The following is a 25,013-nucleotide window of genomic DNA, read 5'->3' as shown; positions in this document are numbered from 1 at the left end:
TAGCAGCTCTGAATTGTGGACAAGACGCCTGTATCACACAACATGTCAGCTTTCTGTCTAAATCCGATAAACAACTTCTCAAAGTCTGCATAATGACTGCATTCCAAAAAAGCCTTTAAACACATTTCTTTGTGTAGCACTGCACACAAATGTGTATAATTAATTTGAAAAAAAAAAGATTCATTCAGCCCAAAGATATAGGAATTAATAGCTTTGCACGGATAGCTGTTACAGTTCCATCCATCCGTAGAAAAACCTGCGTCCTCCCCCTTTTTCTGTTCCACCCAGTTCATCCCTCTGGAGCTCAAACTGCTTGTGGGGGAGGGTCAAGCAGGTCAAAGTAGGTTAGCAGCGAGATGCATTCGGCTTTTCGGTTGTAGCTTCTATAGCTCCAGGAGCCGACGCAGTACAGAGGGATAAGCTCGGTTGACACGTTAAGACAGCGTGTGTAAATTCATACAAATGCATGCTTTCCTCTATGTTTGCTTTTCTTTGACTGGAGCAGCACCTAACGAGCTGTCATGCGTCTGTGAAGCTGCGCATGTGTTAGATATGAAAGCTTGCGAGGAGAACACTGGGCTCATCTTTAATCTTCCGTCTGTGTATTTTTCATCTTTTTCTTGAAGCGGGAGCTAATTGTGTTTCAAGTGGAATTTGACACGTATTGATTCAAATGTGCAATGGCAAATGCACACACCCCGTGTATTGGCAGCTGCCCTAATCCTTTTCTTTGAAGAAGCTTTATTTTTCTTGCTGTCATTGTCGTCAAGATTTTCTTTTTTTCTTCTTCCCCAACCTCACAGAGGAGGCAGGGCTACACTCTACAGCCGTGGGTTCTTTCCCTCTGTATGTTGGTTTGTTTTGCTCCTGTGAAGGGATTTTAAATGGAGCAAGTGAGGAAAATTAAGACAATGGATGGTGGCTGTGAGTGTAATGGTCTCCCCTCCACGATGACTCATTTACAGAAAAAGAATCCTTGAAATGTCGTCATGGCCTCTTCATCATAAGATTCTTACCCCTTCTCCTCCTCCTCCTCCTTTTTAAATCATTTGCTGTGAAATATAATATACATTTCCTCTTCCACACCTCTGGGAGTAATTTTAACTGATTACCACCTCTGCAGAATGTAGATATACAATTCACAGGATGTTGGTGTAAGCAGCAGGGCAGAACATGCACGATATTGTTTGTATACTTGCTAATGACTCGGTAAATCATTTTTTCTTTACTTGGAGAGAGATGCAGAAGCAGCCGCTGTCAGCCTCATCTTCCTTTGTCTGCTGCTTTGTTCCCCGACCAAAGAGGATTCACATGCCTTCCCCTTGTCTCTCCCCGTGCCCCGACTCCTGCAAAGAAAAACAAAAAAAAGGCACAGAAGCAGGAATTCTATTAGCTTTGTTCTCAAAAGCTCAGTGTGAACTTGTGACTGTGCCACACACGGCATAATGGCCCCCGGAACTGGTCCCAGATCCTCATGCATTCCTCTACAGCTTTTATTTCACATCTCATACTGTAGGTGAGTGCAGCACTCTCCACGTCTTTTCTTCTTGCTGATGGGCTGAGTTGTACGAAATCTTCCCCCATTTTTTAAATCTGGCTCAAATTGCTGCACTCTTACAGTTGGATGAACAATGTACTTGTGTGAGCTAGTGTCTGAGTTCGCGTGTGTGATATAAAAAAGGGGGGGGGGGGGCTGTAAAATGAATAGGGACGACATGTTTGTGTGTGTGGTTAGGTTTGTAATTGGATGCAGTGGAGTGTATCAATCTTGACCCGAGCCAGTCATTTGCAGGGATTTGACTGACAACAGAGCGACTGTATGTAAAGCAGGCACAGGAAGTATTCAAAATGGAGGTTGCACAAATTATGCATTTTTCTCAATCGATGTCAGGTTCTTGTTAATTGTAACTGAATTATGAGGAATTATTAAACAAATGGCTGAATTTCCAATCGCATGAAGACTCAGTAACTACAGCCATTGTCTCTCTGCTGCCGTGTTTGAGTTAATATTGACAGATTAGACTTCACTTCAGGGTTGAGTGTTGTGGGTGTTTTCTGTAAATATAATGATGTATCAAACTTGAAGTCCACCTTAACAAGGGCAACAAAGAAGGAGGACGGATGTATCTACTACAGACTAAAGACGCACAGAGGGGGAATTAACAAAAACAAATTATTATTACATAGAATCATGTTTTTTCTAATATACAGGATATTGTTGATTTTTTTAACACCCACTGCCATGACGAGCTGTCACTTGTGACTGACTGAACAGACAGTGGGAGTCGTGCATGTAAATTGGAACATTCCTCATATTCACTATGCAACTTGTCACCAATTGGCAAAAAGAAAAATCTAATTTGAATTCAAAATAGGTCATTTAAGTGTTTAATGTAGATCCAGTGAGTTTTTTTTAAAGGAACCGGGGGGGTGTGGGGGGGGGGGGGGGGAATGCACTTAGGCGATCCAGATGGCGAGACTGTAGGATTAGTATGTGCTGTCTAGCTATGCAGATATGGAGTGAAGGCACCTCCTACCACTGTCGCACATACTTTTCATCCCACTTTGGATCCCCTCAGCATCAAATGAACCCCGTGTCTAACAGGGACTCAGGAGGTTAGACTGTTTCTCAGGATTTAATCACATCCTAATTTACAACTGTGCTAATTTTATCAAATTGATAACGCACAACTCGCTTCCTCGGCTGGTCAATCTTCTGGGAAATGCCTTTGTCTACTTGAACATTAATTGGCACAACCTTTCTCCGGTGCGAATCAGGGTTTTAATGAACTGTGTGGTTTGTGTGGTCGTCTCCCACGAAAGGTCCTGTCTGTCTTTTAACCTGGTACATATCCCAGGTGAAATTTGACATTTGCAAAGATGACATTTATTTCTGACTCATTAAACATGACAATACAACATCAACTTCTTATTTATTGATTCAATTTGACTGTGTCTATCAGAAACGAAGCCACATTACTTTGTTTTCGTTATCAATTTTTTTTAAGAAAACAACAACTATTGTTTCATTTTCATATCAAAATACAACAGGAACAGGAAAGTACTGAAAGTACTTAAAATGTTTGTGCTTTATTATCCATATTGTATTTTACACAAGTAGTTAAGACTGATGCTATATTGTTTTTTTCATCAAAAGGCTCACATGTCAGGGAGTGTAACGACTGTTTCCAAAAAGTCTTAGTTTGCTGCCTGCCATCTTGTGGCATTTCCAGAATTCTCAGTTTTAGGGGTAGTGTGGACGTCAGGCATAAACGTAGCTAAAAAGGCAGGTTTTTAGATAAAAGCATATTAGTGTGAATTTGATCTTAAAGACAAATCAAGATATTCTAAAAATCCTAGCCCTGTTTTTTTCTTTTTCTTTTGAATACGTGCTAAACCATCTGTTGATGCTCATCCTAATGGGGATACAGCACCTCATATTTCAGTATCAAAAATATTCAGCTGCTATATGCTTGAAAACTGACAGAGATAAGAAGTTTTCAAAATGAAACGTCTGAGATATGAAAGCGTTATTCATTTCTCCTCCGTCAATTTGTGTGTCAAACTGCAGCTGAATACACAGCTTCTGTTTGTTTCTCATTCCGCTGCATGAAAGGACAAATATGAGTCGTCCGGATTTGATTGACACAATATTTTTTCCCACCCTTTCCTAAAACAAACTGGTTTTTGGTGCATTACTGTCCGGCACCAGCCATGTTCAACCACAGGGACACAAGTAGTGTGTTTTCAGACCTGGTAACAACTCTCCTCTCTTTCTCAGTGAGTATCTCGTTGCACACCGGCCTTAAGTGATTGTTGATATAATTTCCATAAACATGCAATTCTGGCTCAGCAAAATGGGGGAGCTGCCGTGCCAGTGCTGACACATAGCATCTAAAAGGCTCTTTCTTTAAAAGTATTGTCTCGGCCAGCGCTGAGACGTTGGCATCGGCTGGCAGTGTTTCACGGATAATGTTTACTACAGCCGGAGACAGCGGGGCTGCGGAGCACAACCTAAGTATGCATGACTTAAACACTTTTAGTTTTGCACTTGGTGAAAGCAGAAAGAGACATTGACATAATTGCATAAGTCACCTATTCTTTTATTCAACCAAAAGCCCCCGTCTCTGTGGAACAATGGCACACACAGTCCTGGCCAGAGAGACGTGTTTCTGCTTTTATGCTGGTGTGATTTAAAAAATAATCTTACAGCAGCCAGTGAACATGCCAGCAGAGGTTACTTCATCATCTCTGGTCAGTGCCTCCTTCCCTGTCTCTTTGATTTTTCGATGGTATTTCGACAGAAATGATCAAGGGGATGAACTAAACAGCTTTGACGCCGTGCTTTTGAGATCAAACGAAGCTAATAATGTCACATTACAGGTTTCACTAAGGCAGTTTTACTGCCCTGCCCCTCGTGATCAGCCTCTTCACTAAATATCAGCACAGCTCAGAACCACAGGCTCGCGGGGCTCGCAGTTATCAGCTGATGTTGCCAATGGCTGCTTCGCTTTTATGCTTTTCTTGTCTCCAACCCAAAAAAACATTCTTCAGAAAATAATCCTCCAAACCATCAGCTCTTTCATCTAAATCAATCCAGTTGTTCTCTGTATGTATAAATAGGCTTGTGTTTGACTTTGTGCTTATTATCACTATAGGAATGCATGAAAGTGATGGAATGGATGTGTTTATTTATTTTTTTACTTTAAAAGGCTCTTTTATTCAATTTGTGTCTTTGTAGAGGCATATTAATCCAAAGCAATCAATATCTGATATATATTTACGTCACCACAGAGATAAGTTAACTTAATGTCCAGCTGAAAGCCTGCACAGTGCATTGGAGTATTTCCTTAGATGTATATTACTGCCAAACAGTGACCTAGCGTTGCAGAAACAATCAAAAGTGATGCATGTAGCCATCCTTAAATGCCTTATTATTCACAATCCTATTTTCTAAAAGGCATCTCAAGTGTCTCAGCCTGCCTCTGTCCTCCAACCTCGACCGGATCACTTAATTTCACTCACCTACCTGCTTTTGTTCTCCATCTCCACTCACTACTCCCCCATTAATCATTGAGGCCTTTGTAGAGTGGACAAAACGACCAGTGGCAGTAATTTTAAGGTGAATTAGGGCATAGAGGGCAATTTACATGCTGTGACCTTTTATGAGAGGACACAATGAGGTCAGAGAACATCTTTTATGGACACGAAGTTCAGCACCTCATTTCATCCTATAACTCAGATTTACATCTGAGATGCTCTGCCAGCAGGGTGTTGTAGACTGTAGTTCTTAAGATTTAGAGACAGGAGGTTGTGTTGGCATGCAAGGTCACATTTACCCAACACTTAGCCCCACCATATAATTGTAATTCTGAGTTTTTCTTCTTCAAAAGGTATCCATTATTGTCCTTTCTGAAGGCGAGTGGAGAGTGAAACACTTCCTGGCGTTTTAATTTCTTGAATCTATAAATCTTTCAGCATTTATGATTTTTTTCCCCTGTTTGATTTACCAGCATGTTAATGGGATGCCTCCCATAATGAGCTTCACCTACGAGCATTCGCAGGGGTCACAGAGCTTTTGCTGAAAGACATCATAAAGAGCATGGGTGTTTGACATCTTGGTAATGTGGTCAGTTTAATACCCCACCAAAGCCTCCGTATCAAGCTGCTCGTCTCAATAACTCCGAAAATCCCAGTAGCTGTGCGCTGATAACTGCAGCAGGATGTAGCTTAGCCTTATCAGCTCTCGGCTCCAGTGACACAGTAATCCACACAATGCTCGGCTGTCATTGTACTGGTAAACACTGAATCATTTCATTTGCCCAACAAAGGTGCAAGAATAATTGCGATGTCCCCATGTGCCCCCCCCCCCCCCCCGCCCTTAACCCATCGAGATTGCTAATTTACAAAGGCCAACAATTACTTATTCAAAACAGCCCAACTGTCATCATGCATTTTTTTTGTTTAGCCACTGGAATAGAAGGCTCCAACCGATTGTCACTTTGTGTAAATCACTGCTGTTGCTTGCATTTGGCTAGTGTGTTTTACTGACAACCCTAGCAGGTATCTACTAGGCACGAAGTTGATGTGAAGGCCGGGACAACCATTGGAGACGTAATGGTGATTTTCTTTGAGGCCGATCATTGCTGAGACACGACATAGAAGAAGCTTTGTACTTAAGAGCGACAGAGAGATGCTTCGGCACTCTGAAGGAAATGGAGGTGACTCTAGTTCTGCTTTCAGACATGCACTGAGTGTCGGCCTTTCCCCTGGGTCAGTCACATTCTCCCTTAGTAAAATGTCCGGCGAATGTCAGAGTGAGCCCATGTGAGAAATCAGCAGAAGCTAAAAGAATACAAATATTTCAGGATTTATAAAAGGTGCAATAAACCTAGAAGGAACAAGAAGATGTGAACATGGAAAGACAACGAGATTGGTGATAAGACAAAAACAAAAACATGTCATTTCTATAGCAGAATTTGTAGATTGTGTCTCGCCTCCTATATGATACACCCATACAGTGACACCCCCCCCCTCGCCTGAAAGCTCCAGATATTTTCCTGTTGTTTTGAACGTGTCTGAATCTTCTAATTGGACTGTGAATACAATGTTGTCAAAGGGGGTTGCAGTGTCCTGGCACAGCAAATTACCATGTGCCAATGTGATATAAATACAAGTATTAAAAGAAAAGAAAGAACGACAGAAAAATGGTTTCCCTCTCCTAAGGACCAGTTTGTTAGAAAAAGGACGCTCAAGCGTCTGTGTTTGAGATCGAGTAAGCTCAAATGGTTCCAGCCTCTTAGACATCCACAGCGCTTGTGTTTCTCAGTGTGGACACCAATGTGAGGGCTTGTGATAAGGGAAGGTAGCACCAATATGTTTTTTGATGGACTGTTTATAATTCTATAATTGAAGCAGCACATTCAGAAAGCTCCAACAATATGCATAAACCACACAAACCCGAGTGGTAGGGGAACGGTCACTGCAATCAAGCCAGGAAAATGAGCCAGCTGCCTGTTAACTGTGTTTATGCTCTGATGCAATTCCTCTTACTTGTTTTTTTAATTTCTAGAGACACTGAACCGAGTACAAACACTGCATGTTTTTTTCATCCAAATCCCTTACATATTTTAGGAGCAGCTATAAATGCATGGAATGCTTCTCGCGTTTGAAGTGCAGTGCATTAGTAAAACGCCTTCAAGGGCTTAGTCTGGCAAAAGGCATGCTTTCTCTGAAGAATACCCTATTTTCAAAAAACAGAAATGCACCTTAGTCTCTGCATCACAGCTACTGTGAATTAATGGATATTTAGAAATGTCTTTGTTCAGATGAGTAAGTGAAACATAGTATCTCCGCACATGATTTCCCTGTTACAGTGATAGTTGTTTTTTTGTTATAAGGGATTGATGATGTTTTCACCATAACCCAGATTTATTGACATAATTCTTGATACATCTATGCAGATTAAGATCATCTGTTTCAATTTAGGTATTTGTGATAAAAGACAAACTAATTCATCAATTTTGTTAGACCATAGAGCAACAAAACAACAATTTACATATAATAGTATCCTTTCAATTTTTATTTTCTGCATGCAAATGACTAATTGGGAAGAATGAAATGTAATAAGTCGCACACAACAGCATTTGTTTACTTGACGGGCTTGACGCTGTAGAATATGCATTCATATTTATAGCCTCGGGGGAAAATAGTAGATGCGCAATTACACATAGCAAGCAGTCATCTTATTTTGAAAACACTTTTGTTTTGTGTTTTAGCAGTTTGTGCAATAATTGGGCAATTATAGGGTACACTGAGGAGGATATTTGTGTTGTTGGACACAAAGTTTGTTCGCTGGTAGAGGATCCTGACTTAATTTAATACGTTATCTAAAGTTTAGGATGGGATTACAAATACATGTCACAGAAGTTCAAATCGTGGTAGCGGAGTGTGAACTCCACCGAGGCTTAACAGGATCTTCACAGTCGTGGCGCTGGCATGGATGTTCGCACAGCACATTCAGTTGGAGCCTTGCATTGTTCCATCGCCAGTGTAGGCCACTGTACAAAACCTGGTCACATTCATTTGTGAATAATGTGTTTTGTCAGGGGTGTTGTAGCATTTCCCGGCATTGGGTGTGGGGAGAATTGCCACTGGGGTATTTGCCTAGGTCTGCATTTATTTTTAGCTACTGATGAAACACCTACGCTAAGTATTTCTCAACTGCCAGTGACCTCACTTCTCAGAAGTGAATGATGGTGGTATTGGGATGATCTCACATGAGGGGTTTCAGTCTTGTCACATTTACAGTACATTACAGGGACTCTCTGCCTGCTCACTTGCAGCCAGGCGATTTGGCAGGCAGACGGAAAGGCTAGAATTGTGGAACATTTTCTTTTCGCCGGCGAAGTCACAGGGTCCACATTTCATCTCCAAATTAAATGTATAGCTCGCTGCCTCTGCCTATCTCGCTCTCTAACTATTTGTGTCTGTCTGAGTTAGAGTTATCACGTGAGGAACAGACAATAGCGAGGCACTCTGGCACTACGGAGAGGTTAGCTTGGGTTTTTGTGTGTCTTGTCAGCGAGGGAGGGGGGGTATCTAAGCCGTGAATGGGATCATTGAGTCGTACGTAATTTTGGGCCCCGGTGCAGGGCATTAGTTGGACAGGCCGTTCTGCTGACAGGCCCGTTTCCCCCCCCCCCCCCCCCTTTCTCCCTTCCCTTCTTTTTTAACCCCAACCCCCAATTCCCCATTGCTGCATCGGCATTTCTGCTCTTACCAAAGGCCTTTATCGTTGAGCCCATGACGACATGTCTGATGGGGCGTGGCAGCTAAGATTTCTTTTAGCCGTGTGCCGTGGGGATCCCATACATCTAGATAAGTTGCAGCAGCCACGTTTTTAAGCTAAGCCATACTGCACATTTCAGTGTTTTTATAAACCACCAGAATCCATCTTATAAATGAATAGACACATCCCGGACATTCCCATTCATTATCATTGGGAATGGTGGTGCCTGCTGGGAGTTTTTCTTGTGATTTCTGTGGGGGCTGCCTGGTGAAGGGCCTCTCAGAGGTGCCCTGATGGCTACATTTCAGGCAGTGTTAAAGAGCTGGTGCTCTGCTCAAAAAGGGGCTTGGTCTAAAATAGCTCACATGGGAATGGTGCTGTCAAGTGGAACGCTCACAAAAAGCAAAGTTAAAAAATCCCAGTAGGACAGAAAATGGAAACATATGCGCTTCAGCTTTGAGGGAAAGGAAGGACACATGTGTGATAGTTACACTTTCTAGTCGCTAATTATGGACAAAATAGTCACAACTATTCCTATTGGACGGTTCATTTTAGAAGCACCACCCAGACTCATACCCATACATACCAGCAACATGTTTTTCAACTGCAACTAATTTAGATGAATATAAATAATTATTCACAATGGAGTTGAAACAATTAGTTGATTGCTCCATTGAAAGTACTGTAATAAAAACAGATTTATGATAATAGATAAAGTAAATTACATTTTTATGGAGTATGGACTGTCATGTTGACAAAGCATATAATTCGTACAATTCGAAGCCCTAACTTTTGGTTTAAGGGAATTGTGAATAATTGTATATTGAAAACAAAAATTCCTGTTTATCTAAATTAGTTTACACTGTCAAATATCTAATCTTAATTAAAAAAATCTGTATTTATTAATATACTTTCAATTGAGCAATTTACTAATTGTAACAAATTGCATTCACTAAATAAATATTGAAGAAATGTTACTATGTACCATTCATAAACCAAATGCTTCAGTTAAAATAGTAAGGAAGACTTTCTCCAGCAGCAAAATTGTGAAGCTTCTTAGATCTATGGACTTTTCTTGTGCTGAAGTGTGAGTTATTTTGACAGTCGCCCTCAATCTGTATTCTTCCTCTGTCTGACTATCTGCTGACTTGGGCTGGCTGGGTTGATTGCTTGAAGGCTTTGACTTTACAGGTGGCTGACTTTAAGGCAAACCCCTCCGAGAGAGAAGGTCATCTACCTGGTGTCAGCGTTTCCAGGTTCAAAGAAGGGAAAAAAGGCTAATTGGTCACCAATAATTGAACCAGGGCACCCGGGAGGGAGATGCTCTGTATCAAGTTTATTCTGCTGCAGAAGAAAGAGCGTGTCATCTTCTGTCTTCATTATTGGAAGTGCTGCCTCGACTGCACCGCTATTTCACCTTGTGTGCCGTTGAGCAATATTTAGATGAATGACAATTCTTCAGGATAAGGGTTTAAAACTGTGATGGAATGCAGCTCATGGTCCTTGCAGCAGATTTTTTCTCTGTGTTTGGGTTTTGATAAAGCGGAGTAAGATTGTGTTTTCATTCGTCGGGATGAATAGATTGAGAATATACTTCATGTAGATTTTCAAACTTTCCCCACAACCAGACTTTTCATTCCCAGCCTCAACGCCTCACATTAAAAAACGTGTTAGTTTGTAAAGGGTAATATTGTTGTATTTTCCACCCCCTCCCCGTATTCACTATTAAATAGTTTTTTAGAGGAAGTTTCACCTTCCATTTCTTTATGTTGCCTGGAGTTCAGCCGTTGTCCCTTTGGTTGGCCACATAAAACACAGGTATGTGTTTGCCAGTGCTGGTAGAACGGAGGGTCTGAAAACGTTCACCCTGCCTGCAGTAACAAACGGCAAAGAAAATTGTAAAATTCCCCCCCTGTCATCACTGAGAGATTTATTAGTGGCAGGGTGTGGTGCACTTTGGCAGAATTTATTGCAAGTGTTTGGGTGATAATATTAAATAGGCCTGGGAGTAAATGTATGACTTCCTTCAGGCCGCAAGCTGGTCGGCTGCATCCTTTCCCCAAGCCCAGAGGAACTCGTTGCACTCAGTGCAGATGATACTCTGAAGACATCAGTGAGTCCCCAAGGTAGCAGCACAAAGGAAGATTAGGCACCCTGCTTCAAGGCTTTTGTTAAGTAATTCCACATCTGCTTTAATAATTCAAAGCGGCACCAGCAGAGCCCACCACACAAACAATATATGGTAACGTTGTGATCTCTTTGGCCGGGGGGTATTTTTATCTTTGCCTTTATGCCGTTTTGTGTGCTATAAACATGAGGTGGGCCTGCCAGGGAAACACATCCATCCACACAAAAAGATCACACAATAAAGCTCTTTGCGTATGTGTGTGTGTGTGTATACGTGTACATGTAGGTGCTATGTAGGTTGCGCTGTACTGTCACTCACTTGTAACATGAAGCAGTGTTGTATCACTGCCACTGAAGCACCTGTGGGACCCGAGCCCCCATGAGCCACCTGTCTACAGTATCTGTATGTGTGCTGTGAGTTTTCTGTGTGTTTTCTGTGTGAACACGCTGATGAAATGAACATCTCATGCACCGACTTCTGTCTCTCGAGGATCGGCAGTCATCCGTGGTAGGCAGCCCTGTGCATCATCGGGGACAAAGCTAGCATGCGGCGGCGTGCTCTCGAAATAAAATGAGACTTGCCGAGCGGAATTGAACATTTTCACACAAACTGAATACATTTTCTCAGAACCCGAACACACAGTGAGGCATTTAGACAATGTAATGTACACAACAGGTTTTAAATGTATTGTTTTTGGATTCTTCTTAATAGCCCTTAAGGGGAACACTTTCCTTATTTTTTGGGGGGGGGTTTCTCTCCCTCCAACTCTCTCCTCCGCTGCACCTGTTTTGAGCAATACCTTTGGGGCACAGCTTGAAGTGAATAATGCATGAGTGAGAGGGAGAATCAGAAAACCTTTGTGGACCCTCTGTCTGTCTGGCTGTCTGTCTTCCAACCCTTTGTCTCTGTGTCTGTTTTTTTTTCCTGGAGTTTTTACTCCCACTGTAAGGGCGATTTCTAAGTTCAACCCATTTGTCTCTGTCTCTTGCAGTGAGGTTTCTTGACTGTGGCCGAAGTGGTCTGGTGCGCCTCGAATGCAGTAACCCTGCCGACTTCCGGATAGAGGCTGACGGAGTCGTTTATGCTGCCAGGAGACTTCAGCCCTCTACGCTCCCTGCATCGCCGCTGCTGATCAAGGCCAGCGACTCCGCCACGCAGGACCAATGGGTGACCCAAGTCCGGCTGACACCCGCCGCTGCATCCAGCCAGCAGGTGACCACTTCTCACCCATTTTTTTTTTACAACACTTCTGATTTGTTTTGTTTTTGTGTGACTCATGTAGAAAAGCGGAACGATCAATTCTGCCCTCGTATCAGATAACTTACGGTTATTAGGCACACCGCGCATTCACAGATGACTAGTTCCCTAAATTGTAGCAGGTGTTCCGAGAGACTGGATGGATGCCTGCTAATTAAAACTTAATGTGTCAATTTACAAGGAGCACAAACATATACTCAACACGGTCAGCGGGTAGCAAGAGCAGATGCAAAATAGCTCCCCATAAAGTTGATTTCCGCAAGCGTGCCTCATGATTGTGGGGGGTTATTGCCTTGTCATCCAGAAGGGGACGCACCTCTCTCACAACTTTGACAGGAAGCATCTGTCTGTGCCGTCGAGTGCCGCTCTAACCGTTCCAGTGGACGTGTTGTGCATTCATCGGCAATTAGTTAGAGTGACCATGTGCTCGTATGTCAACATTGTGGTTGGCCAAGGATCAGAGGAAGTGCACGCAGACACCAAAAAGCTGCTCTACACATGTTTCAGCTGTCTGCCTTGTAGACAGGAAATGAAAAGAAGCTCTGGAAGGCTGAGTTATTGCAGAGGTTTTAACCTCAGTGCCTGTAGCTTATGTGCTACTGTTCAATTAGATAATATCTGTTGCTTTAAACTTACAGGATAGTGCACCGTGGCACTGCACACACATGCTAGTCTAAGCGTGCCAACTCACTCTGTAGGGCCATAAGTTAGCCTGTGTGCTAATGTGTTAATAATCATTGCATCGAGATCTTAAATCACAAGCCGTCTGGTGTCTTAATGAACCCCCCCAAAATGCAGTAATCATGTTTGTTTTGCAAAGACCAATGTGCTTTCTGTCCTTATCCCTGTTATACACTTAAAGGAATGGTCACAAGTGGAGTGTGTGCGTATTGCAGCAGATAATCTCAGGGAAGGCAGCCATCATGTTTTATGTGGGTGCAGATTAAAAGTTAATACCGGCAGCAATGTGCAGTTAATGTCAGTGCTGCAGGCGCACTGATCTGCTGCGCCGAAATTAAACCTGTAGCGGGTAATGATTTCATGGCTTTTCAAGACGCCATTGTTTGCATCTGACAGTCATTGACCACAGGGACCACTGCAGGTATGTGATTTTAATGATACCATTAGTCACCGGGGCCGGTTGGTCAAACGCAAATACGCATCTTCCCCAAACATTAACAGAGGCAAACATTGATTCTACACATGTATACAAATGATCAACTCATCAATAGCTCTGATCTGTGTCAGTTGAGAGGTGTTGAATTTACCCTGATTGCTATCTAATGAAATCAGGGATTGACTTTCCTGTATCCCGCTCATTTATGAGGTCATGATTGGTTATTTTCCCCCCAGTACAATTATTGTCATGAATCACCAAGCATCTCTTAATCACATCAGCGATTAAATATTTTTTTATTAGTGCCATGAATGCGGCCGCCTCGGGGAAACATTTTAATCAATGACAGCCAAACAATATCCCCATTAACATGACAGTGGCCTCTGCCTCCATTTCCACATCTATTGGAACCTTGGCTCCACTAAAGTCTATGAGCGGAAAATGTCTTCTGAATCTGAAAGTGAGAATTTCTCTCAAAAAGGAAAACACACACACACACACACATGCATATGCTTTCCCCACACCTCGCAAACACTCGGGCCATCACTCAGCCGAGCACCCTCCTGGACTCTGAAGCAGACTCCCAGTCAGAAGATGGAGGGCGCTCGGTGAGTGTGGATGGGCGCAGACCTCCACTGCACCGGAGATAGATGTGTGTTGGGGCTGAACAAACCCGCCGTGCCATTCATCATTCCAGATGCAGGTTGCAAATAATTACTGCACTCACTCGCGCCCATTTTAATAGGGTAATAGATATTTCTGAAGCATGCCCCTGTGCTATCTGTCCGCTTGCCTCTCTGCATTTCCAATGGGTGAAAGCAGCATAATCGGATTTCAAACATGATTAGTGGAAGCTCCCCGACAGCTCCCCAGATGTTAGAGGAGCGGGACTTTGGGATATGGGTCACGATATAAGGTGACAAAGTGGTAATTAATTTCTGTGTTTGCATAGGGCAGTTTGTAATGGTTAGTCAGCCTTGACTTCATCCGAACCAATCTGCATTCAGATAATTACAGGCAACGGTAAGGAAGATGCATCAACAGATGTGACAGTTAAATATTATTCCCAGCAATCAGTCGTTGGCATTGCCATATTTCACATATTGTTGTTCTGTTTTCTTTCCTTCCTTGTTTTGTTCAAGGTTATTTAAACTTTCTCTGGCACCATTTCAGTCTTCCCAGTCTCTGGAGCAGCATAGGCAATTTGAGCCATCTGTGTGTTTAGTGTCTGGCTTGCAGGTACCATCCTCCTTTGTTTCAAATCTCATTCATTACAGCCGAGGGAGGATGGCAGATCCATTATGTAAGCTGGTCTGTCTGTGTGGGTGCATTATATCAGCACATAAGAGGATGCCGGACATTTAAAATAAAACCGGCACTAGTGTTGTGCGGCTGCCGCAGTAACCACACCGGAGTGTTTCAAGGCATATGATCACATATTTTAGCATTGATTTTTTTAAAGCCATAAATGCTCACAGTGGCAATGCTAACACGCTGATGTTTAGCATTATAATTTAGCACTTCACATTGGCGGATCTAGAATAATTTTACACAGAGGGGACAATCATATCATCCAACATCTATGCACAGTTCCTGAGTCAGTAAAGTGCACATTTAAGTCTTTCCTTGTTTACGTTTAGCCCTGGAGCTGTGAGAGAAGCCACGCATCATTAAAGCCATTTAGAAAACTGTTCCCTGCTTAAACACATTTTGCACTTCAGGGGCCAATCGGATTTAAGCTGGGACCAGTACCACCTGGTTCCCGCCCCTGGCACATCAACATGCTACTTTTTACTACCTGCCACTGAACCCAATGACGATCGATCCAAAAGTTGTTAAAAGTTTTTACCCGGCTGTTGGACAGACTTCACCTTGCCGTCCAGAGAGCCGTGCCGCCAGCGTGGCTAAAAATACACGTTCTCGTATTTTACAGCGTAGATGTGATCACTGCCCGCCTCTCAAACTAAATCATTTCCCCTTTACAGGTCCAGGAAGTGGCTGTCCCTCCAGTCATATCCAAGGATTCGAAGGAAATAGTATTTCCTTCACGACACACGGACAGCACACTCAAGCGCGTGAAGAGAGACTGGGTCATCCCCCCAATCAATGTCCCGGAGAACTCACGAGGCCCTTTCCCGCAAGAGCTTGTCCGGGTAACGTAACTCACCCAAGCACACATGCACACGCACACGTACACACACACACATGGGCACTCACACTGCTCTCATAACTTCAAAGAAAATGCTTTTTGGTGGGTTTGACAACGTTGTAGGTCCCTGCTGCCCTGAGCTCCCACTCAGAGGGTCACACACACGAGGCTTGTGCCTTCAACAATATGCTTCATATTTACAGCACTTTGCTAAAGGTCGGGCCTCTTTTCTTACACTGTATTATTTATCTCTTGTTTCAGGGGCCAGTCGGTACCGATGTAACATATTATTTAGAAGCACAGACAAATCTGAAGTGCTCACGAGTGCAGCTGCTCCTTGGTTGCCTGTCCAGATATCATATACATTTTATCATGGCTCAAGGACGCACACAGCCCAGGTCATTTACAACAACTCTCGAGTCGGGCCCATGTGTGGGCGGCTGACAGAGGACACACAATACGAGGGACGGTCAAGAAGAAGTAGATCCCCTTTCAGCAAATTAAGATGACTTCCTTATTGAGCGCCCCTTCCTGTACATGGCGTTTTTATATTAAACCCGACCATATTAGAAAGGGATGTTCCTGGGACTTGGTGGTTGTTATCAGACGGACAAAATTCTTTGTTTGCTCAGCATGGATCTGGGCTGTATGCACAGAGGGTCTCAGCTTACATTGCAAACAGGATAGACAGCTCGGCAGAGACAGAACTTCAATACTCACACACACTCTTAATTTGCATTCTTTTTACCTACTGTTAAACCAGTGCTGAAATGATTAGCTGATAAATGAGTCAATCTACGGGCAATTATCGGCTAATTTAATAAATAATTGAATTTATAGCTTGTTATATTTGCTTTTCTTAATTATTATTAGAAATGAGAAACGATTGGTTTTGACTGATGATCAGAAAGAGAAATTAATTGAAAGAGGTTGCTAGAAAATCAATTGATAATTAGAAAATAATAATGTAACTGTGATACACTGTGACCATTATGTATTGTATGTATATTTTTGTATCAACTAATTTAATTATTCCGAATCAAAAGATTTGTTTATGTTTTCGTGATTAAAATATACAAAAAAATGATGGCAGACTGTTGAGAAGTGTCAGCTAACAAGTTCTCATCTCAAACAGATTCGGTCGGACAATGACAAGAACCGCTCCCTCAGATACAGTGTGACAGGCCCCGGAGCCGACCAGCCCCCAACCGGCATCTTCATCATCGACCCCATCTCGGGGGAGCTGTCAGTCAACAAGCCCCTGGATCGGGAGCACATCTCCAACTTCCACGTAAGTCACACACACAATAGTTTTATTTTTTATTTTCAAAGAATCCTTATAATGTGCTAATGATTTTTCCTGCCTAGTTTATCTAGAGAAATGCTTGTTCCCTGGCAGGGTTTGACATTCCTGCCAGTTGGCATGTGCTCAACGGTCATGTGTAGCTTAAATGGCCTCCTCAGACTCAATCAAGGCCAGGGTCTCCCAGGAAGTCTGACTGATCCGTCTGAGAATTTAAAGGATTTAACATGATGGTTTTGTGTGAATTGTGTGTATATGTGTCTGTGTGTGTGTCTGTGTTAGACACATTGCGAGAACCCCAGCTAGAGGTTCTAGAGCTGCTTTATTCATTAGTGCTATTGTCTTTACACTTCTACGGTTTTTAAATTCTAAAGCCATATATTTATAAAAATAAAACTGGTAGACGTCAGAGTTCTAGCTAAGGTGTGGTTTTAGTAGACAATACTTAAGCTATCTTTGAAGGCCACGAGACAAAGAAGCTCCACAGATTAAGGCGGATGTGAACTGTAAACTGGAGAGAAGTACAGACGCAGCTCAGTATTGTGTTACTGGAGTATGTCGATATGTAAGTTCCCCAACGTCTATTTCCTTTAATTCCGTCAATAGATTTTGCAGCATGCACTTGACACTGCAAGAATAGATTCATTTATACACTGGAAAAACACCGTAAACCAAACATGCACTGGCATGTGATTTTATACCGTAGATTTTCAACATATTCTTCAATGTATTAGTTGTATTTATTCCAGCACACGAGTCCTCAACTTGCACTTATGCAGGAAAAAACACACACACTTGAAGTGCAGAAAGATCCGGCACATCAGAGTTGTTTTTGTAAAACAGAGCTGAGTCATTGCTGACCTTGTGTTAGGCAACAGTGGTGAATAAAATCAGAGTGTATCTGTTTCAAGAGACAAACATAAAAATGCAGCTAAAATGTTTTTGCTGTTTTGGACTCTGTCAGGTATCAGACTGAATCTGATCACTGTTTGTCTTTTCTTCTTAGCGTGCAAGAGCCAGATGTAGGAAAATCTTTTTTTACAAAGAGAATTCCTCTTTTGGTCACACTGGTTTGAAAACAGAGTGTTTTTCTGAACTTTTGCTCTTTTTCTTTCCACGTTCAGCACATTGGAATATTTGAATGATGTTCTGTGGGGTTAACAATCACAGAATTGAAATGGGCGCTGTTCAGTGAGTGGTTTCTCCCAGTATATTTGTTTGCACAGTTAACACTCCAGTTGTGTTTGTGTTGTCCTCCAGCTGAGAGCTCATGCAGTGGACCTCAACGGCAACCAAGTAGAAAACCCTATCGACATTGTGATCAATGTGATCGACATGAACGACAACAGACCCGAGTTCACCCATCAGATCTGGAACGGCAGTGTTCCAGAGGGTTCCAAGCCAGGTAATATATACTAAAGGCCGAGCACAGCACCACACGGCATGAGCAAACGATTGGCTGCAGTCTGAGCCTCCACCTCCACGTGTTGACACAGCATTAGCAGATCAAACAGCATCGACGGCATTCCTGGGGCGGCCATTTTGTTAACTTGGCTTCTTCCGCATAAAGTCTAGGTGTTTTTAAAAGATCACAAGAAAGAACAATCTGATCTCGAAATTACAAAACAAAATAAAACAGCTCTCAGTAAAAAAAAAGATCCTAGTATTTACATGTGTTCTCTGTCTTTCCATCCCATAGGAACATTTGTTATGACGGTAACATCTATCGATAAAGACGACCCCAAAACGAACAACGGGATGCTGCGCTACAAGATCCTGTCTCAGAATCCAGAGAGTCCGACGTCCAATATGTTCACCATCAACAACAAAACAGGAGGCATCATTACGGTGGCGGCGGGCCTGGACCGAGAGGTGACTCGCACCGTTTCTTTCTGTCCTTTCTTGTTGTCGCCGTCCTTCATTCCTTCTCTCTTTACGTTCCTCTACATCTGCTCTCTTTCTCTTGCTGTCATATTGCTCTGTTGGTGTTAGCACTCCACTCCCCTCAGTGTTTATGAATGCAGACTTATTATTAAAAACTTCAATTTGCATTTGAAGTGAAACCTTCCATCCATTATATCAAATCGTTTTTCTGTCTTGCATTTGCTGCTTGTTGTACATCAGCACGACAATTTCCCATGTTTACATAAATACCCGGCGCATGTTTTATATGACGACAAAACACAGCTTGAGTATCGTTGCTGATATTCAGACTATCTGAGAACTAATGAGCTAAAGTGAAAGGGAATTTAGCAGATTAGAAACTAAATGAGAAGTAGAAATGGACTTGGCTCTTTCACACATATTTACTCTTACAAGGAGGCAGCGTGCATCACCGAGCGGCTAAATGTCCCTTCCCTCATTCTCGCCTTTTTTTCCTCTAAAGCAGAAGCTTTACTTGCATTTTTCTTTCTCGCCTTTCCCGAGCTGCGAAAGCGACCCCTCTTTCATTTAATTGGATCGCACGGCTATTTGGGAAAATAAATAAAATAATATAGAATGCCGGAGCCAGTTGGTGCAATCCTAGGGAGGGCAATCTGGCTAGGTGGCTGTTCAATCACTTCCACCCTGGGGGCGCAGTTTTATGTCTGCCAGTTGCCACCATGAAAGTAATTTGCCCGGCTCTCATTACCTAGCAACTGGTCCGTCACCTGAGTGGCTTTTAATGTGAAAAGAGTCATTTGTTGGCTTCATGATGGTGTGTATGTGGCAGAGGTGTGAGTTTCACACATCTACCCACAAACCCATACGTCCCCATAGGGAATAAATCTGATTTATATAAAAGGCCGTCATGAGTCATTATAATTAATAACCTATCCAGTTCAGATTTGTTGCCTTTTAGTTGAAAACATAAATAATAATGCACATGGAGTTACCAGTGTATCAGGGAGGCTAAAGTGAGCTGTAATTCTAGAAATAAATCTTCATGGAGCTTGTTGACACTGACTCAGAGAGGTGTTTATTTAACCTTGTGGTCATTTATAGTTTGTGGATGATTTGTAAAAAAAAATATATCATGATAAAGAGTGTGTCTAATCTTTTGTCTGTCCTCATCTGCATGAACAAAGAGGGCTCAAAATAACATAACAGTAACAAATGGCTGCACCAGTCCACAGAGAAAGTGTGTTTTAATCCTTTCATTTCTTCTCTTCCCCTCCCCTCCAGAAAGTGCCCCAGTACACACTCATCATCCAGGCCACAGACATGGAGGGCAACCCCATGTACGGCCTCTCCAACACAGCCACGGCTCTCATCAGAGTCACCGACGTTAACGACAACCCGCCAGAGTTTACTGCTGAGACGGTAAGAAAGAAATTGATACGAAAGACAACTACACCGTAATGTTAGCGAGAGGAAAATACCACAAGTTCACCCCCCCCATTTCAGCCTAATGTGGATATATGCACTGAACCATCCGTTCTGCTCACTTAACCTAGTTCTGCTTGCCCAGCATTTCCAAATCCATACAGATATACAAGTAGGCAGCCGTGTGCAAAGTGTATCCCCCTACAAATGTTGACACATGCAGTTACGTGGGTGTCCGCCCGAGTGAAAGAGGCACTTACTGTGTATGCGAATCACTGAAATTTGTCCTGCTCCTGTTGGTGCTATCAGGGGAGGACAGGGGATGAGTTGACCATGACGACATGATAAGTTACCTCAGATGTCTATTTACTCAAGATTGGTCCCGCTGTGCCGTGTAAGGCGAGGGCCCGGTGCGCGTTCAGCTGCCACAGCAGTATCACTAACAGCTCACTGTTCTGCGCGTTCATGGTTTATTCATGCAGTTCTTCGGCGAGGTGCCCGAAAACCGTGTGAATGTCATCGTGGCCAACCTGACGGTGACGGACAAGGACCAGCCCAACACACCGGCCTGGAACGCTGTCTACAAAATCACCGGGGGCGACCCCACCGGCAGGTTCTCTGTGCCCACTGATCCCACCACTAACGAGGGACTGGTGACGGTCGTCAAGGTGAGGCCTCCTCCTCATACTCCACTGCTTTAATCCCTCAGAGCTGCTGAGTTATGTTGCTCTCTGTTGATGAAGAAAACAAATGAATAATTTAACTGTCCAGCTGAGTTTTTTGAAGGGTCAAAGAAGTTTATGTAGTCAAGTGACGTGTTGTTGATTTTGGAAGGTTTTGCAATGTTTAACTGACTAAGTTAGGCTAAGTGTGTTGTAAGAGCCCTGTCCAGATTTTTATTTAGATCTGCAACAAATTCTACAGCCTCATAAATATCTGCAACCTACAGGTGCTTGGTTCTTCCTTGATTTTCATCAAGATCCATTAATTATTTTCTGAGAAAATTAAAAAACTATAATGGGAGAAAACTAGGGTGAAACATCCTGGATCCGCCCCCTGATCAACATCTGTATCGAAGTGTAATGGGTTCCTTCTCGGGTCAGGCCCCGCCCCAACACAAAATTTCATGGAAAATCAGTTTAGTAGTGTTTGCGTAATTCTGTTAACTCTCAATCAAATGCAGGCAAAAACAGAGCCTCCCTGTTGGAGGAAATTATGTGCAACTTTAAATGAGTTGACATTATACAAACCATGTTACCGGTTAAAGATTCAGGACACACTTCAGGGGAAATGACTCCGTTACACAATTCTTACATCAGTCCTTTTAATGGTGTGTATCCTTCAACTGACCACAAAAGGAGACAGTCACTTCATCTAATCTGACTGTCTACAGAGGAAGAAACAGCTTCCAGTCTTTGTAATGGAAAAGCGTAATGCGGTTAGATCCATTTTGCATTTTGATGTGCGATTCACTCTGAGCGTTTTCTCTCTTTTCCTGTTCTGCAGCCTATCGACTATGAAATCAGCAGGACATATGTGCTGACAGTGGAAGCAAGGAACGAGGTCCCTCTGGCCAGAGGCATCCACTCTCCTCGTCAGTCCACCGCCACTGTGTCCATCAGAGTGATAGATGTCAACGAGAGCCCTTACTTTGAGCCCAACCCCAAACTGACCAAACTCGAAGAGGGAATGATGCCAGAGTCGACTCTGACAACCTTCACCGCGCAGGATCCCGATCGCTTCATGCAGCAAAGCATCAGGTTGGTTCTGCAAATTTTGGTTAAAATGTTACATATTTTCAAAAGGAATCAGGTCCAGGTCACAGATGTGAAAACTTTACCAAAAGGATATTTATTTAGCTGGTAGTAAAAGCATTACAATAGCAATACAAATTTACGTAATTAACTGCTCCATTCTTTTTTTAATTTAGAGGGGACGATACAACTTTTTTTCTATGTACTTCAAAAAAAGGCAGCGAACACAATAGCCAAATTGATAAGATGCCAATATCAGTTATATGCTCTTCTACAAACCAATCAATGTGAAGTTCAGGTAAAGCCCACATGGGTGATCAAACATAAACAACTAAGACTTTCCGTTGTGAAAACATCCATAATTTCATTGACTGCTGTTTCCCTCTTCAAGATAAGACACAGATGTTTAAATCAAATATTTAATTAAACCTTTAGTGGGTGCATTACTGTTCATGCGGTGCCCTACGTATATCATTTAATGATGTGTTAGGATAACTCTACATCCTGGCGGTTTTCTCCACCGTCTCTGCTGAAGTAGCACGAAGCCGCAGTCTCCATCTCAGGCTTGTTGAACGACTCCCATTTTTCTTCTTTTCATCATCAAGCGTTTTTCGCCTCACAGCTGTTTGGCCACGAACGAGTTTATCTGCCTGAAAACAGTCCATGAGAAATACTCTTGCTTTGTAATTCCACGGTTTGTCCTACAAATTAGTTGGAGCTGATGATAAGTACAAGCCAGCTCGGTCTCCCCCGAGAGGCTGCTCTCAAAACTTTAGAATAATTATGTAAAATTTATGAAATCTAAAATATTTATTCGCTGTAAATAAATAAAAACAAAAAGCTTTTTGAGAAGAAAGCAATGCCGAACTGGCAATAGAGACTAAATCCATCATCTAGATTAGCTTTTTTTTAATCTGTCTCACTCTCACACCCAAATGAAAAGTAAGGATTATGAATTATAGTAAAATCCTCCTTTTCCTCTCTTCCCTCAGATACTCCAAGCTCTCAGATCCAGCAGGCTGGTTGAGGATTGACCCCAACACCGGCCGTATCACAACAATTGCTGTTTTGGACCGAGAGTCGTCCTTTGTGAAGAACAGTTTATACAATGCAACGTTCCTGGCCACTGACAGTGGTATGTAACCATTTAAGTGGCACTGCGGTTGCCAAATATACCTTTTTGATGTCCTGTGATGCCCCTGTTACAGGGTCTAGGTGTTTTAGCTAGGCTGATACTCAAGCACTCTATTCCAGGCCATAATGGTCAGAGCATTCAGGAGGAGATAATGCTGCCTTTTCAAAAGGAAGTCGAGCGGATGTCCAATGTAGCTTACATCTGAAAGGTCACAGACTACCTCTGTGATGTTTTTCACCTAAAGCCAGTGAACAAGCCCACTGTTATTGTTGGGGGAAGAAAAATAACTACCTCAGTTACAGCCACAAAGACAACCGCCATGCTTGAAGGTTAACCTTTTACCAGGCACTTGGCCTGTCTGGAACGATGACCACCTTAGCTGAAGGTTAATGTTCTAGCAATCCCAGAACCATCATCCAGCATGTGGATATATTCACCTCTTCCTCGCACTGGTGGGATTTACCTCTGTTCAGGTTTACCCTGTTCTCCGGAGCATGGCTTAGGCCAATAGGCTTAAAAACTCTACCACTAAAGAGGTTTCTCGGCATTAATGGGTCAGGATTGGATGACTAGCTCCTTTGAGCGTGGCCTGAATGGTAAAAAAGCCTCTTAGCCGAGTGAATACATAGAGGAGCCTGAGAGGAGCGACAGTGGGCTCTGTTTGTCTGCTTTAGTATTCCCGTCCTGCGTCCTTCGTCAGGAAGACGTTCTTTAGGCACACACATTCACACACCCACACACACACTTAGTACCCAAATGTTCTGATATCTCCCTCTTTCTGTCTACCTCCTCACTCCAGATTAGACTCTCAGATCAGTATGCAGTTTGAATGGTTCTTCTCCCGCTAGAGTAAATAGCTGTTTAGAGGGTCTTTTTTTACCATTCGACTCAAAGGATAAACTTCATACTTGCTTTGTCCTGTTGAATTTATTATGGGTGCAAAAAAGAGAGCTGGAATTCCAATCGTGTATATATTCCTATCCATATGAAATGAAAGGAAAAAAATCCCCCTAATAAATATGTATGATCTAAGTATGCATCTGTTGGTCTGTGCAGGAGTCCCTCCAGCAAGTGGCACAGGCACTCTCCAGATCTTCCTGATGGATATCAACGACAACGCTCCCAAGGTGTTCCCCCAGGAGGCGGAGATCTGTGAAAAGCCCGAGCCAAACGCCATCAACATCACCGCACTGGACGGAGACCTTAACCCCAATGCGGGGCCCTTCGCCTTTGAGTTAGCCCACAGGCCCACCGACGTCCGGAGAAACTGGACCATCACAAGAATCAGTGGTAAGACGAACACAGATTTCATATCAGCAACTCATTAGATTCAGATTATACTGTCAACTAAAGCAAAAGGCCCAGGCTGTGAAATGCCTTTCGATAACCTGTCAAGGACATTGCTTCATCTTTTCCGACCCTGGCCTCCATTTGTATTCATTACTGGGAACAAGTGAGAGGCGAGAGTATGACCCCTTCAGCTTCTCTTTTTTTTTTTTTTCAATCTCTGGCATTGAATAATTAGAAAGAAAAGTTTAAACTGTAGCAGTATATGTTATGTTCAGCAGTCGGTTGTTCAATAATTAAAGTTCGCAACACTTCAGAAATCAGTGTCAAACTGCAGAGGGGTCAGGCAGAGCTGAGATGCACAGTGCTAAAATATGCTAACCTACCCAAGCACTTGTTAATTGTTTATGCTAATTTCAAGCAAAAATAACTGGCTGGAAGAACTGTTATTATTAGATAGTTGAAATTCACTGAATATACATCTATCTTAATGGGATAATGGCATTTGGATTATGGCGGCCGGGGAATTTAGCGTAAGCAGCATTATCAAAAGGTATTCAGTAGATTTATAAGCTCCAAATCTAAATCCTGGCCATGTTTTGGATTAGATATGCTGATGCAACTTCCAGGTAGGAATTTGCGCTGCATTTTTGTGTCGTGTAATTTTACTGTGAGCATGGTTTACACAAGCGGCTATTCAGAGTTTTGATTTAATACCCTCTGATAAACTTACCTGCCTGGGAAACATGATGTTGCACATTAACTTGCTTAATCTCTACACTCACC

At 42.7% G+C, this 25,013-nt stretch overlaps 1 protein-coding gene across 1 annotated transcript in view; it reads left to right on the top strand.

Annotated features, from left to right (window-relative positions):
• Positions 1-25,013, top strand: part of cdh2 (cadherin 2, type 1, N-cadherin (neuronal)) — a 59,368-nt gene that overhangs the window by 25,151 nt on the left and 9,204 nt on the right. Inside the window, exons 3-12 of the mRNA XM_062404045.1 lie at positions 11,911-12,131; positions 15,279-15,446; positions 16,578-16,733; positions 18,006-18,150; positions 18,445-18,617; positions 19,911-20,048; positions 20,534-20,719; positions 21,558-21,811; positions 22,798-22,940; positions 23,997-24,230. Coding sequence (XP_062260029.1) covers positions 11,911-12,131; positions 15,279-15,446; positions 16,578-16,733; positions 18,006-18,150; positions 18,445-18,617; positions 19,911-20,048; positions 20,534-20,719; positions 21,558-21,811; positions 22,798-22,940; positions 23,997-24,230 — 1,818 coding nt within the window. The remainder of the gene's footprint in view (positions 1-11,910; positions 12,132-15,278; positions 15,447-16,577; positions 16,734-18,005; positions 18,151-18,444; positions 18,618-19,910; positions 20,049-20,533; positions 20,720-21,557; positions 21,812-22,797; positions 22,941-23,996; positions 24,231-25,013) is intronic.

This window comes from Platichthys flesus, chromosome 14 (assembly GCF_949316205.1).
Source record: "Platichthys flesus chromosome 14, fPlaFle2.1, whole genome shotgun sequence".
NCBI classification, from domain to species: Eukaryota; Metazoa; Chordata; class Actinopteri; order Pleuronectiformes; family Pleuronectidae; genus Platichthys; species Platichthys flesus.
This window is presented reverse-complemented; position numbering and strand designations above follow the sequence as displayed.